The 16,002-nt window shown below is 42.7% G+C and overlaps 1 protein-coding gene across 2 annotated transcripts; it reads right to left on the bottom strand.

Annotated features, from left to right (window-relative positions):
- Window positions 1-1,622: 1,622 nt before the first annotated feature.
- LOC129819007 (interleukin-31 receptor subunit alpha-like) lies at window positions 1,623-16,001 on the bottom strand. Of its 2 annotated transcripts, XM_055875467.1 has the most exons (16): window positions 15,906-16,001; window positions 15,470-15,536; window positions 14,198-14,482; window positions 13,964-14,078; window positions 13,514-13,686; window positions 9,307-9,434; window positions 8,993-9,155; window positions 8,051-8,133; window positions 5,846-6,053; window positions 5,278-5,445; window positions 4,130-4,228; window positions 3,835-3,978; window positions 3,603-3,743; window positions 3,152-3,236; window positions 2,877-2,958; window positions 1,623-2,396 (listed from the first exon to the last, which is right to left on the bottom strand). In XM_055875467.1, the coding sequence occupies exons 1-16, from the start codon at window positions 15,909-15,911 to the stop codon at window positions 1,845-1,847; spliced, it is 2,499 nt and encodes an 832-aa protein (XP_055731442.1). In that variant the 5' UTR covers window positions 15,912-16,001; the 3' UTR covers window positions 1,623-1,844. The 2 variants fall into 2 exon arrangements, with proteins under 2 accessions (XP_055731442.1, XP_055731441.1); XM_055875466.1 differs by having other exon boundaries at window positions 15,470-16,001.
- Between the last annotated feature and the right edge of the window lies 1 nt (window position 16,002).

Below are 16,002 nucleotides of genomic sequence, written 5' to 3'. Positions count from 1 at the left end.
CTTCACTAATAGAATAGAACCGAATATATTAATAAGTCAGAAATTCTGATTTTGTTATGCAACAAAATGTCATCAGGCAGACCATGGACTTGGAGTGAGGACTCAGTGAATTGTCTTTTTTTGTTGTTGTAAAGAACAGTATAGCGTCAAAACAAGGGTGAGCTTCATGCCTCTAATCACTGGCTACGTAGGGTAACCCTAACCCAGAATGCACCCTAATCCTTATATAATGCACTACTTCTGACTAGAGCCATGTACACTGAGTGGACAAAAGATTAGGACACCTGCTCTTTCCATGATATAGACTGATAAGGTGAAAGCTATGATCCCTTATTGATGTTACCTGTTAAACCCACTTCAATCTGTGTAGATGAAGGGGAGGAGACAGGTTAAAGGATTTTTATGCCTTGGGACAATTGAGACATGGATTGTGTATATATGCCATTCAGAGGGTGAATGGGCAGGATAAAAGAGTTAAGTGCTTTTGAACGGGGTATGGTAGTAGGTGCCAGGCGCACCAGTTTGTCTCAAGAACTGCAACGGTTCTGGGTTTTTCCACACTCAACATGTGTATCAAGAATGGTCCACCACCCAAAGGATATCCAGCCAACTTGACAACTGTGGGAAGCACTGGAGTCAACATGGGCCAGCATCCCTGTGGAACTGAGGCTGTTCTGAGGGCAAAAGGGGGTGCAACTCAATATTAGAAAGGTGTTGCTAATGTTTTGTACACTCAGTGTATACTGAAAAGTTTATGTATAATTTGTTACTTTGCTAAATTGTTATGAAAAACAAATGAAATGCCTCCCTCTTGTGTCTGCATCATTTTACAAAGTGAAGAGTGCTTTACATTCAGTGAGACATTCAACATTAATAGAACATAATATATTAGTCCGTCAGAGACTAAACGTGTGATTTTGCTTGGCTCCCATTCCTAACATTATTTTTCTAAATAAGTTATGATTCAACAAAATGTCATCAGGCAGATCATAGACTTGGAGTGATTTTGTTTTTTCTTTCCCATGACTCAGTGAATGATATTTTTTATAAAGAGCAGTACAGGGTCAAATCAAGGATGGGCTTCATGTCTCTCTAGTCACTGTCTGTGTCCCAAATGGCACCCTAATAATTATATAGAGCACTACTTCTGACCAGAGACCTACGAGCCCTAGTCAAAAGTAATGTATTTGATATGGAATAGGGTGTAATTTAGGACGCAAACATTTACATTCTACATTTGAGTCATTTAGCAGACGCTCTTATCCAGAACAACTTACAGGAGCAATTCGGGTTAAGTGCCTTGCTCAAGGGCACATCCACAGATTTTACCTAGTCGGCTCTGGGATTTGAACCAGCAAACGTTTGGTTACTTGCCCAACTTCTTAACCGCTAGGCTACCACCCAGCCAGTAACTCGGAGACATGAAGCCTCGCTTTGACCCTGTTACTGAAGTATTTCCATCTTGGCACACTCGCTTTCAGTTCTGAGGAAGTGGTGCTGCAACACCCCTCCCCCCAAATCAAACGGCGTACTGGTAATGGACGGGAAGGGGAAGCGCTTCAGTTGTACCAACAGCAGTCCTTCTCAACGACAAGAAACATTTGATGAGATATAGTCTCATATAGATTAGATTGATATTTATGAGTCAAATTTAAAGAACTGATATCTATCCACCTTTACAATCTACAAATACACATACTGTACAAATTGTCACTAAAGTATAATTACAAAATGGATATTTCGAAGTACCACTAACACAAAAACGCAATAGCATATATGAGACATTAAAACTGAATGAATAAAGGTACAGGAAAGACAGAAGTCCACTGGATTCAGGAGTGTGTTCATGTCCGTTTACTTTCCCTCACCCTGTGTTCAAACGTGTCCAGAGTGACGTACGCAGTGAGAGGAGCTGTGCTGCTATGCTGCTGCGTGTCTAACAGGCTTCTACTCTCCTCTGTGGCCCCCGACGTCGCCTCGCCTCCACCCAGCCCCAACTTCACAGGGCATTCCCCTGGCGTTTGCAGCCTGTAGGGGTTGACGGGACAGCTCTCGGAGGCCTGGAGGTCTGATGGCTCTGATGATGAGTCCTCAGAGGTGGTTGACTCCAGCAGGTTGATTTCTCCGTCTTGTTGAGCCAGTAAAGGGAGGCGGGTTGGGGCCAGGCCCAGGTTACTGCTCTCCTCTCTGGGTTGGCTGTCACAGAAGGTCCTGCTACCGAAGCCAGAGCTCCATCTCTCTGTCTGGTCACAGACTGTCTCTTTGCCCATGTCCTGTATGTCCTCGTCTTCTGTAGAGGTTGACCCCATGATGTCGTCCATTATGGTGTTCACCTCACAGGGGTAGATCATCTCACAGAAGGTCTCGAGTTCAGACGGGTTGTTAAAGGGTTGGATCTGTGGGGTGACAAGGACATGTTTCCAAAAAGGAATGGTGAAGACAGTAGGGACGATGGAAACTGTAGCCTATTGAGCCAACATGAAGACCAACATTTTATGTATTTCACCAGGTATGTTGACTGAGAACATGGGGACTAGTTACAGGGGAGAGAGGAAGGGGGTTGAATGAGCCAATTGGAACACAAACAGTTTAATCCATAAGTAATAGTCATAAAATGAAAGATTTGTGTTGAAATGTAAAGATTTAAATGTATATCATATCCCTTTTCTTCAAACTAGTGAAATGGAAGCACATGTTCAATACAGTATCCATTGTCTATACTATAGGATAGGGCTAAATGGAATGTGTTTTGTGTTTGGGGTTTTAGGCTGTGTTTCTGTATAGCACTTTGTGACATCGGCTGATGTAAAAAGGGCTTTATAAATAAATTTGATTGATACAATATAAAAAGATGATCATGTCATTATCATGTTTACCTTATGACAATCCTGTGAAGACCAGAATTCCAGTGAGCTGAGACCGGGGTTGGGCACTATCTTCTCCTTAAATCTTTTCCACCTAGGGATCAGTTAACCAATGTTACATAGAACATCCAATCATCTGACTTGTCTGACATAATTGACTTGAAGTGAGTGATGGGCAGAGCACTAAATAGGGAGCCATTTGGAACACAACCATTTACTGTCTGGACATATACAGGGAAGAACATCTGCAGATTTAAAAAGGTTCTGAGATCTACGGCAGAACATACTGAATGACACAGAAGAGTCCAGTGACTAGGACGATGATGACGCCGAAACCACCGAAGACACAGGACATTATGATGAAGGTCCTGCCTGATGGGACAGACACAGAGACGTTATGATGAAGGAATAAAACAGTAAATACTGTTTTTGGACAATTGAGCGGTAGTGTATGCATGGGGCAAAATGCTTTGTTAGAATATGTCAGAGAACCACAGAATTAAAACCACTGGTACAGACGAGTGCATGCAAGATGGCCGCAGGTCCAGCCTGCACGGAAGTTCGACTTGAATGTCCGTTCTAGTAACTGTAATTCTATGGTTAGAACATTTGCTACTATAACCCTGTGTGGATACATGTAATGAATATGTAGCACCATAAAGAGACTTTTAAAGTGTCAATCTGTGTTACCATGAGTTACTATCAGATGGTGGGTGAAGCCTACAGACGTGACCTTACTGTATCTGCTCGTTGTGAAGTGAATGACGCTGCTATTGGTTGCCCCAGTAACAGCGCTGGCCATGACATGGACACTGTATCTGGTGTCTGGTTGGAGAGGCTCCAAAGTCACTCCCTGTTTCCAGCTATTTACCGTCACGTCTGAGAGGGGAGGAAAAATAACCGGAAATGACACTGGGTACAGTTGACGTGCCGTTATAACAAAGTTTAAACAATGTTTCGGGAGACTTACTCAGCTCTGGTTGTGTTTCAGTGTTGTAGAACACAATATAGTTGACGACATCACCGCTACATTGGCTCTGAGGCACAGCAGTCCAGTTGACCTGAGCACTTTTGTCTTGAACATGTACATCAACGGAGGAGATATTCCCTGGAGCTGAGTTGATCAAGAAAATATGATTTAGTAATCCATTTATTTGGGACAGATACAATTAAAACATTTAAATAATTTTAACAAATAAGAATATGAAGATACATAGCCATTACCCCAAAGGACCAATAGAAAGAGAGGAAAATGTGAACGGTACCTCTTTGTACTGAGCAGATCTGAATGACTTTTTCGAGTCCTGTCTTGTCATCGTAGAGTGGAGTTACTGTGATGTTGTAGAGTTTAAAAGGCTGCAGGCCTATGAGAGGGAGGGAGAAAATGAAAACTTCCCAAAGTAGATTCCTACAATTGTTTACCGGGATAACAGGAGGAGTGGTGTTCATTTAATCTGGGATGTATACACACAATATTACCAGTTGATGTAATAATGTTTACATAGTGTTTTACCCACTTTATATGTATATAATGTATTCTAGTCATGGCTCATCATATAAAAACAAAAATATTGATAGGTGTAATACCTAATTGTAGCTAGAAATACAAGCATTTCGCTGGCCCTGCGATAACATCTGCAAATCTGTGTACTCGACCAATAAACATTGACTAGATTTTTGATCCATCTAAAAGCTTTCTGCTTATCTTTCACCTAACCACATCAACGATAAGCTCAATGGATCTTCCTCTAATGCACATTGTATGAGTCTATTCAAACCCATAGAGAAACCACAGCAAAACAATTAAAATAATTCCTAATGACCACAGTAGAAAATGAAACTCAAACCTTGAATCATGTCAAGCACTCCAATGTCAATGTAAAGTTACATAAAGTAACATAATCAGGATCCAACTATACATCCACCCATTAACTCACCCATCCATCCATCGACCTACCCACCCGTCCATCAACCTACCCACCCGCCCATCAACCTACCCATCCGCCCATCAACCTACCCACCCGCCCATCAACCTACCCACCCGCCCATCAACCTACCCACCCGTCCATCAACCTACCCACCCGTCCATCAACCTACCCACCCGTCCATCAACCTACCCACCCGCCCATCAACCTACCCACCCGTCCATCAACCTACCCACCCGTCCATCAACCTACCCACCCGTCCATCAACCTACCCACCCGTCCATCAACCTACCCACCCGCCCATCAACCTACCCACCCGTCCATCAACCTACCCACCCGTCCATCAACCTACCCACCCGTCCATCAACCTACCCATCCGTCCACCAACCTACCCACCCGTCCATCAACCTACCCACCCGTCCATCAACCTACCCATCCGTCCATCAACCTACCCATCCGCCCATCCATTCTTTAGAATCCAAGCTCACCAGTCAATGTGATGTGAGTGTCTTGGCTCTGTAGCCAGGTGTATGTATCTCCATCGGTGGTCCAGTCTATGATGTAGCCATGGACAGGGTAGAGAGGAGGAACAGCCCAGCTGACCTGGATGTCACCGTCATGGGCAGAGGCCTGGGTGCCCCTAACCTGGGGGAGACCTGACACACATAAACTCATATGAATGTGACACTGTAGTACACAGAGGCTTAAAACCACTTCTAAATAACACTTACTGTAAATAACCAACGAGGACAGGTACTTTTTCTACAGGAAAACTGTGCCTTTCTTCAGCTGTCCATAAGTATTTTTATCGAAGTAGAAGAAGTTTAGTAGCTTAAAATGGTTAGAGGCTTTTGTTGAAACATTGAGTTTAGTGTAGCAGTAGTGTCTGTATTATAAAGACTAGTGAGATAGTATAATACATTTATACTACTAGATAGATATATCATGATAGATATGACTCGTATCTGCTAGCTAATAGCTTTGCAATGAGTCACATGAAACTAAATAGGATAACTGGCAATTCATATTGAATATGTGTCAAATATAGCAACTTACTTTGTCCAACGGCCGGTACATAGATTGACTGTTCAGAAAATGTGGTGTCACCGCGATAGGCAGCGAGAGTGACTCTGTATGGCCGCTGGTCCACAGTGATAGAAGCCTTATCCACAACAGTGTCCAAATGTCTGTCAGGTATGTGCTTTTCATCAGCCATGTACGTCAGCCTGTATCCATCGATGGCCTTGCATGCAGGGGAGATGCTCTGTACAAAGTAGAAAAGTGGAAGTTAGAAAATACGTCACACCCAGTCAGAATCATCCCCATTTAGAACAAATTAATATTTTGAGTAAGGTTTGAGATTTACTCATATTTTTTTACCTTTCGAAGTTAAATCAGTAAGCTACTAGGCTTTTGGTAAAGTTAAAGTATTTGATGGAATTTATCACACGTAGATAATAGGCAGAATCTACCGCAAACCCAGAGCTGATTAGTGAATGTGGTGGAGGCAAAACTTGAGAAACAGGAAAAAGCCTCTGCACACTTCCTGTCAGATGCAAATGTATTTAATTGTAGCTGAGCTTTCAGTCAGTCGACCTTCATCAGGTTGCCCGAAAGCTCAGCTTTAAAATACATTTGCATTTGACTGCATCTTTTTCCTGTTTCTCAAGGAATTTATCACACGACATGTAGTGGCCTTTATGAGTACTTCAGATTATCACAGCTGTCTGTAATGACCTCTGGCACTTTGGTGAATACCATTGGTGTTTAATTTTTTACATTTCTTTTACATTTAATCTTTATTGAACTAGGCAAGTCAGTTAAGAACAAATTCTTATTTACAATGACGGCCTACCCCGGCCAAACCTGGACAATGTTGGGCCAATTGTGCGCCACCCTATGGGACTCCCAATCACGGCCGGATGTGATTCAGCCTGGATTCGAACCAGGGACTGTAGTGATGCCTCTTGCACTGAGATGCAGTGCCGCTGAGCCACTTGGAATCCCAAATATGAGGGTTTCAACATGAAATATCCTTTGTTTATATTATTTACACACTTTTGTTTATTGTAAATAAGAATACATTCTTAATTAAACTTACCTAGTTAAATAAAGGTTAAATAAATAAAATACAAAAGTAGTATGTCTTTGGTGTAAATGTTTTGGTGTCAAACTGGTGACAATTATGAAAAAAGTCAATAGTTGGAAGAGTTGCAGAGTTCATTGAAAATAATGCTAATGTTGATTAGATGCGTTTTTCATTAATTAGGCTATTTCCTCTAGAACCATATGGTCTATCCACTAGAAAGCAATGGACAAGATATAAACAAATTAATACTATAGATGAATACATAATTTAGAGTATAAATTACCATAAATGATCTGTTAATTACCAAAATTACAACAACAAAAAAATCGTTAACTTTTTGTAAATTAGCGGTAGTTTTGCAACCCTAGTTTTGAGGAAGGAAACTTTTGGTAGAGTTATACAGCTTTGAAATGGTTTGACCAAGGGTCTCCAACTGTGGTGTTGGGGAGATACTGGGTGAGGAGGTTGTAGTTTCAGCCCACCACTAACACACCTGCTTCAAGGTTTCAAGGATATTTTTATTTGTAGAATCAGATGTGTTGGTGGTGGGCTGGAACAACAGCCTGGGTACACTGTAGCTACCCAGGACCAGAGCTGGAGACCCTTGGTAGTGACTAACCAATACAGAAACCAGAACAATGCCTATTTAAGCAATAAGGCCAGAGGGGCTGTGGTATATCACCAATATACCATGGCTAAGGACTGTTCTTTAGCACAATGCAACGCAGAGTGCATGTATACAGCCCTTAACCGTGCTATACTGACCATATACCACAAACCCCAGGAGGTGCCTTATTGCTATTATAAACTGGTTACCAACGTAAAATTAGAACATCCGTGGTATACAATCTATTATAAACTGGGTGGTTTGAGCCCTGAATGCTGATTGGCTGAGAGCCGTGGTATATCACAGTATACCACGGGTATGACAAAACATTTATTTCTACTGCTCTAATTACATTGGTAACCAGTTTATAATAGCAATAAGGCAGCAATATACTGTGAACAGCCCTTAGCCGTGGAATATTGGCCATATACCACACCCCCTTGTGCCTTATTGCTTAAATATACCACGGCTGTCAGCCGATCAGCATTCAGGGCTCGAACCACCCAGTTTATAATGTTGATTATGTAAAGTGCTATACATGAGCTTCCTTCCATAGGCTCCCTACCTTCCACATCAGGTGCACTGTTCTTGTCCCAGTGTTGTCTGGTGCATCCATCTTCCTCCACAGGTCCAACTGTACTGTGCTCACTGTTGACATAGAAATAATAGAGTTTAGCCTAGTTTGAATAAACACATGTTCCAATTTAAAGTTTAATTTTGAATGTAGGACTCTTTCAAAAAGCCTCACAATGTTACAAGTCATTTTGTGATGTACTGTCGGAGAATGTGAAGTTACATTCAATACTAAGACTGAAACTGAAACATAGCATTTAATATTAAGACAAACTGAAAGCATACTGTGGCTGACTGATGTGTTCCAGAAAACATAATGGGTGATTAGTTCACAATGTTTCTCACCACAATCCATTTCCCAAACCCTACGCCACCAACTAGACACAGACCACAGCTCTGTTTAAAATACTTTCAAAATGCATCCTTCCTATTAATTCTCATCGAATGAGACAACTGGGTTGGTGAAATTGTTTCAGCCACATTGCTTATCTCTATCAAACCATGCCAGATTATAATGTGGGGAAGCTTACAGCAGAAAAAAATAACAATAACAACGTTTGATAAGGGTGCATGACAAACACACAGACCGCGTGTGCTATTCAATCAAGGTCTAATGCCTCATTCTTCAAGCACAGCAAAACATGTGCATTCAAATTCATGTCTACAACAACCTCAAAATGTTAACAGTGAAAAACAAACCAGATGGCAGAGACATCATAGCCTCTCAGAGTAGGATAGCTGATCCTAGATCACATTTAGCCTTTTAGAGCATAATTAATAAGATTACATGGACAAGGGGGAGCTGATCCTAGATCAGTACTCTGAGACATATACCTATCATCTCAAACATGCCTTCTGAAAGGGTAGATTTTTTTTACTTCTCCTGGAAACCTGTATAGCGATTGTGATTTACTGGGGATTTATGTTTTCTTACCGTTGAGAGAGGAGAGAACTGTCACCTGCCTGCTCCATTCACTCCAGGGGGCCTTGGCTAAAGCACAGCGGACAGACACTGTGTGGTTGGTGCATGGCTCCACTTCAACAGAAGTGACAGAGGCTGTCTTGGCCATTGTGTTCATAGATGTATCCATTACATGCTGAACATTTACACAGGGAGAAGAAACAAAGATATGAGTGGCAAAAAAACAAACAGTCACGTTAACTTCGACTAGTCTGGGAAAATAGCACATTGCACTAAGCAACAAACAAATCACAGACAACGTAACATTGAATAAATGAGCGGTGTACCTTGGCATATTTGACTTGACAGTGTATGACCTGGTCAAGAAAGTCTGTGCCTCCTGGTCTTTCCCATTCAACCCTTAGATGAGCAGGGAGAGGAACCACCCGCACATTCTTTGGAGGGTCAATTTTCACTTGAAAAACAGGGTAAGTAATGTCAGGTTGGGCGAGTCATGTCAGGTTGGGTAAGTCATGTCAGGTTGGGTGAGTCATGTCAGGTTGGGTAAGTCATGTCAGGTTGGGCAAGTCATGTCAGGTTGGGCGAGTCATGTCAGGTTGGGCGAGTCATGTCAGGTTGGGCGAGTCATGTCAGGTTGGGCGAGTCATGTCAGGTTGGGCGAGTCATGTCAGGTTGGGTGAGTCATGTCAGGTTGGGCGAGTCATGTCAGGTTGGGCGAGTCATGTCAGGTTGGGCGAGTCATGTCAGGTTGGGTGAGTCATGTCAGGTTGGGCGAGTCATGTCAGGTTGGGCGAGTCATGTCAGGTTGGGCGAGTCATGTCAGGTTGGGCGAGTCATGTCAGGTTGGGCGAGTCATGTCAGGTTGGGCGAGTCATGTCAGGTTGGGCGCGTCATGTCAGGTTAGGCGAGTAATGTCAGGTTGGGCGAGTCATGTCAGGTTGGGCGAGTAATGTCAGGTTGGGCGAGTAATGTCAGGTTGGGCGAGTCATGTCAGGTTGGGCGAGTAATGTTAGGTTGGGCGAGTAATGTCAGGTTAGGAGAGTAATGTCAGGTTGGGCGAGTAATGTCAGGTTGGGTGAGTAATGTCAGATTGGGTTAGATAAGTAATGTCAGGTTGGGTGAGTAATGGCAGGTTGGGTGAGTAATGTCAGGTTGGATGATTAATGTCAGGTTAGGGAAGTAATGTCAGGTTGGATGATTCATGTCAGAACTCAATTACACAAACAAGACAATAGATAAACAAGAAATACTGGTGTAAGGATATTGAGCTTTACGATGGACGACAATCCAATTGTCCACTGGTATGACTGGTCATTTAATTTGCTTTGAACGGTGTATACACACACAACTAACTTACAGTGCCAGTCAAAAGTTTGGACACACCTAGTCATTCCATATTTTTTATATTTTCTACATTGTAGAATAATAGTGAAGACATCAAAACTACATTGCTCAAAAAAATAAAGGGAACACTTAAACAACACAATGTAACTCTAAGTCAATCACACTTCTGTGAAATCAAACTGTCCACTTAGGAAGCAACACTGATTGACAATACATTTCACATGCTGTTGTGCAAATGGAATAGACAAAAGGTGGAAATTATAGGCAATTAGCAAGACACCCCCAAAAAAGGAGTGATTCTGCAGGTGGTGACCACAGACCACTTCTCAGTTCCTATGCTTCCTGGCCGATGTTTTGGTCACTTTTGAATGTTGGCTGTGCTCTCACTCTAGTGGTAGCATGAGACGGAGTCTACAACCCACACAAGTGGCTCAGGTAGTGCAGTTCATCCAGGATGGCACATCAATGCGAGCTGTGGCAAAAAGGCTTGCTGTGTCTGTCAGCGTAGTGTCCAGAGCATGGAGGCGCTACCAGGAGACAGGCCAGTACATCAGGAGACGTGGAGGAGGCCGTAGGAGGGCAACAACCCAACAGCAGGACCGCTACCTCCGCCTTTGTGCAAGGAGGTGCACTGCCAGCGCCCCGCAAAATGACCTCCAGCAGGCCACAAATGTGCATGTGTCTGCTCAAACGGACTCCATGAGGGTGGTATGAGGGCCCGACGTCCACAGGTGGGGGTTGTGCTTACAGCCCAACACCGTGCAGGACGTTTGGCATTTGCCAGAGAACACCAAGATTGGCAAATTCGCCACTGGCGCCCTGTGCTCTTCACAGATGAAAGCAGGTTCACACTGAGCACATGAGCACATGTGACAGACGTGACAGGGTCTGGAGACGCCGTGGAGAACGTTCTGCTGCCTGCAACATCTTCCAGCATGACCGGTTTGGCAATGGGTCAGTCATGGTGTGGGGTGGCATTTCTTTGTGGGGCCGCACAGCCCTCCATGTGCTCGCCAGAGGTAGCCTGACTGCCAATAGGTACCGAGATGAGATCCTCAGACCCCTTGTGAGACCATATACTGACAGATGCACATTTGTGGCCTGCTGAAGGTCATTTTGCAGGGCTCTGGCAGTGCACCTCCTTGCACAAAGGCGGAGGTAGCGGTCCTGCTGCTGGGTTGTTGCCCTCCTACGGCCTCCTCCACGTCTCCTGATGTACTGGCCTGTCTCCTGGTAGCGCCTCCATGCTCTGGATACTACGTTGACAGACACAGCAAACCTTTTTGCCACAGCTCGCATTGATGTGCCATCCTGGATGAACTGCACTACCTGAGCCACTTGTGTGGGTTGTAGACTTCGTCTCATGCTACCACTAGAGTGAGAGCACAGCCAGCATTCAAAAGTGACCAAAACATCAGCCAGGAAGCATAGGAACTGAGAAGTGGTCTGTGGTCACCACCTGCAGAATCACTCCTTTTTTGGGGGTGTCTTGCTAATTGCCTATAATTTCCACCTTTTGTCTATTCCATTTGCACAACAGCATGTGAAATTTATTGTCAATCAGTGTTGCTTCCTAAGTGGACAGTTTGATTTCACAGAAGTGTGAATGACTTGGAGTTACATTGTGTTGTTTAAGTGTTCCCTTTATTTTTTTGAGCAGTGTATGAAATAACACATATGGAATCATGTAATAACCAAAAAAAGTGTCCAACAAATCAAAAAATATTTTAGATTTTAGATTCTTCAAAGTAGCCACCCTTTGCCTTGATGACAGCTTTGCACACTCTTGCACACAGCTTTGCACACTCTCAACCAGCTTCCTGTGGTAGTCACCTTAAATGCATTTCAATGAACAGGTGTGCCTTTTAAAAGTTAAGTTGTGGAATTTCTTTCCTTCTTAACGCGTTTGAGCCAAGATATACAGAAGATAGCCCTATTTGGTAATAGACCAAGTCCATATTATGGCAAGAACAGCTCAAATACGCAAAGAGAAACGACAGTCCATCATTACTTTAAGACATGAAGGTCAGTCAATCCGGAAAGTTTCAAGAATTTTTAAAGTTTCTTCAAATGCAGTCGTAAAAACCATCAAGCGCTATGATGAAACTAGCTGAGGACCGCCACAGGAAAGGAAAATCCAGAGTTACCTCTGCTGCAGAGGATAAGTTCATTAGAGTTACCAGCCTCAGAAATTGCAGCCCAAATAAATGCTTCACAGAGTTCAAGTAATAGACACATATCAACATCATCTGTTCAGAGGAGACAGCGTGAATCAGGCCTTCATGGTCGAATTGCTGCAAAGAAACCACTACTAAAGGACACCAATAAGAAGAGACTTGCTTGGGCCAAGAAACACGAGCAATTGACATTAGAGCGGTGGAAATCTGTCCTTTGGGCTGATGAGTCCAACTTTGAGATTTTTGGTCCAAACCGCCGTTTGTTTGTGAGACGCAGAGTAGGTGAACGGATGATCTACGTATGTGTGGTTCCCACCGTGAAGCATGGAGGGGGAGGTGTTATGGTGTGGGGGTGCTCTGCTGGTGACACTGGCGGTGATTTATTTAGAATTCAAAGCACACTTAACCAGCATGGCTACCACAGCATTCTGCAGCAATACGCCATCCCATCTGGTTTGCGCTTAATGGGACTATCATTTGTTTTTCAAAGGACAATGACCAAACACATCTCCAAGCTGTGTAAGGGCTATTTGACCAAGAAGGAGAGTGATGAGTGCTGCATCAGATGACCTGGCCTCAACAATCACCCAACCTCAACCCAATTGAGATAGTTTGGGATGAGTTGGACCGCAGATTGAAGGAAAAGCAACAACTGCTCAGCATTTGTGGGAACTCCTTCAAGACTGTTGGAAAAGCCTTCCAGGTGAAGCTGGTTAAGAGAATGCTAAGAGTGTGCAAAGCTGTTATCAAGGCAAAGGGTGGCTTCTTTGAAGAATTTTAAATATATTTTGATTTATTTAACACTTTTTTGGTTTACTACATGATTCCATATGTTATTTCATAGTTTATTTCTTCACTATTATTCTACAATGTAGAAAATAGTACAAAAATAAAGAAAAACCCTTGAATAAGTACGTGTGTCCAAACTTTAGACTGGTACTGTATATAAAACATCATTATTTGATTGCAAACTTCTCCAGAGTCAAAGCTGTGCGTTCTGATTACTACATACCTGTATCCCAAGGATCCAATTCCAGTGTGTCCGAGATTGTCTCCCAAACTGTGCTTTCAGCTCGCACAGTGATGTAATTTAGCTTTGAAAGCATCGGCAGGCTCTTATTAAAAGTGCATGACATGCTTCCAGAACTACAATGATCACTCTCCCATGCATCTTGTCTTCTCTCCCTACACAAAAAGAGACGAGAAAACAGAAACTTTGATTACGTCCCAAAATGAAGACATTTGGTTACATACCCTGAAGAAGACAGCTTGTCTGTCGATACGTTGGTTATTAAATTATTTCATCTCAGCTGTGGGGCTCTCTTTTTCTTCTATACGTCCCAAAATGGCACCTTATTCCCTACATAGCGCACTCCTTTTGTGCGTTATTCCATATAACAAGGGAATCTTGCAGTCTACGTTGCTATACTAAGAGGAAGCAAGATTTTGAGTCAGAACTCACCATTTCCTATAAACGGTATATGTTATTTTCGATGTGGGTTTGATCTTGTGCTCCCAGTGACATGTAAAATCTTGTTGTGAGATATACGTGACACATGATATGTTTCTGGGTTTCCCTGTTGAAAAAATTAAAGGACATGATTTATTCTATCGTAAAAACCATTCCCCAGATGCCATGATAATAACGTTAACGTATTGAAAGTAACGCACACCAACAATGTAAGTAGGTACGTACAGTATGTTTGTATGATGGTACCACCCAAGACTTGCTGAGTTAAATGGCTGTGACATTGTACTATTGCTTTTGGAAGGGATAGATTGTAGATGGTCACCGCAGCAAAGGAGGTGTTGGTTTCATAGCAGCTTTCATCTATGCTCTTGTTGTTGATCGTCCAATAGATTTTGCCGTGGCTGTCTGAGATTGTCTTGTTGCATGTCTTCTTGAACTTAATCTTAATATTGGAGCCAAATTCAATGTAAGGGTCTTTTGGGATAACTTCACATCTTTGTCCATATTGTCCTGTTGATAACAAAACGTGAAACTTTGTAAGAAACAAACCATGGCAAAGAACTTGAGAGATGACAGTGCGGAGATGACAGTACAAAAGCCTGGACTAAGATTCAGCATAGAAAAGTAAATAGAGAATGAGCGATGACGGCCAACTGCCCAATTTCTAACCACTCAATATGCAATTCAAACAAAGTGGTAATTCCGCGGCTATTCTGGTAAACAGCCGAGGGATGGGGCTGGAGATCTGTGACCATTCAAATGAAAACAGAGCTATGTATGTAGGGACTGACGATCTACAATATAAACATTATAGTATTGACCATGTTTTGATGCTACATAGTGTTTGATTACAATTGCATTGTTTACAAACATTGGAGTTAAACCATATATTTGGGTTCTGATATGGTACGAGAGTTGAACTAAACTCATACACTGTACAAAACATTAGGAACACGTTCCTAATAAGTTGCACCCCTTTTGTCCTCAGGACAACCTCAATTCGTCAGGGCATAGAATACGTGTCACAAGGATGCCGGCCTGTGTTGACTCCAATACGTCCCACAGTTAAATTGGCTGGAGGTCCTTTGGATGGTGGACCAGCAAGGTAAACACACAGAAAACGTTTGAACATGAAAAACCCAGCAGTGTTGCAGTTCTTGACACAAACCAGTGCGTCTGGCTGGTTCAGACACAAAATAATGCTTGCCCATTCACCCTCTGAATGGCGCACACACACACACACAATCCATGTCTCAAGGATTTAAAAATCATTCTTTAACCCATCTCCTCCCCTTCATCGACATTAATTTAAGTGGATTTAACAGGGGTCGTCAATTTGGGTTTATAGCCTTCACCTGGTCAGTCTTTCATGGAAGAGCAAGTTCCGTTTTTTTAACCTTCTCAATAATCAATGGTATATCAATTTGAAAGTCAAATAAATGGAAGTTGCAATCACAGATTGCCCCTTTAATTCATTACTATCAAATAGGAACTCACCTTCAGAAATTGCTGGGAGCAAAAGGAAGATTGACAGGACTAGCGGAGTTGCCATCCTTCTCAGACCCTTGGCAGACAAGATTGGCATGTCATGTCTTTCAAGTAATACAATTCCCTCTCCAGCAAGTGGAGAAACAATTTCACTACATCTAAACTAAATCGCATTTATGAGCAACGGGTTTTAATAGCACAAATGGTTATTAATGCCGCATCTACAACTAGTTAAACGGAAACATCATGACGTCCGATCTAGCAAAAGGTCAGTTGGATGACTGTTCAAATCGATTTTTTTCCCATTCGGACTGCGTTTTTTTTCTGAGTTCAGTTGTTTGAAAGCACTGGAGTCAGATTTACGAGTTGCCAAATTGTTTTAAACGCGGCTACCGGTCAGGTTTAAAACGGTAAATTCGGTACTCCATTATAAACCTTATCATACCTTCATACTCAATGTCCTGTGGAAAGTTGGTAGTCGTGCCTTCAATTCACAACCCCTAAGAACAAGGACTGGATGGGTGTGCTGGCCATTGCACAAG

The sequence above is a fragment of the Salvelinus fontinalis genome, chromosome 21 (assembly GCF_029448725.1).
Source record: "Salvelinus fontinalis isolate EN_2023a chromosome 21, ASM2944872v1, whole genome shotgun sequence".
Lineage (NCBI taxonomy): Eukaryota > Metazoa > Chordata > Actinopteri > Salmoniformes > Salmonidae > Salvelinus > Salvelinus fontinalis.
Note: the sequence above shows the minus strand (reverse complement) of the source record. Positions and strands in the feature narration are given on the sequence as shown.

Excerpts from the sequence above, each read along its gene's own strand:
- LOC129819007 (XM_055875466.1), bottom strand. The coding sequence starts at position 15,557 with ATGCCAATCTTGTCTGCCAAGGGTCTGAGAAGGATGGCAACTCCGCTA. Across the intron at positions 14,483-15,469 it reads GCTCCCAGCAATTTCTGAAG|GACAATATGGACAAAGATGT; the intron begins GTGAGTTCCTAT and ends TGTTATCAACAG. Across the intron at positions 2,959-3,151 it reads GGACTCTTCTGTGTCATTCA|GTGGAAAAGATTTAAGGAGA; the intron begins GTATGTTCTGCC and ends ACTGATCCCTAG.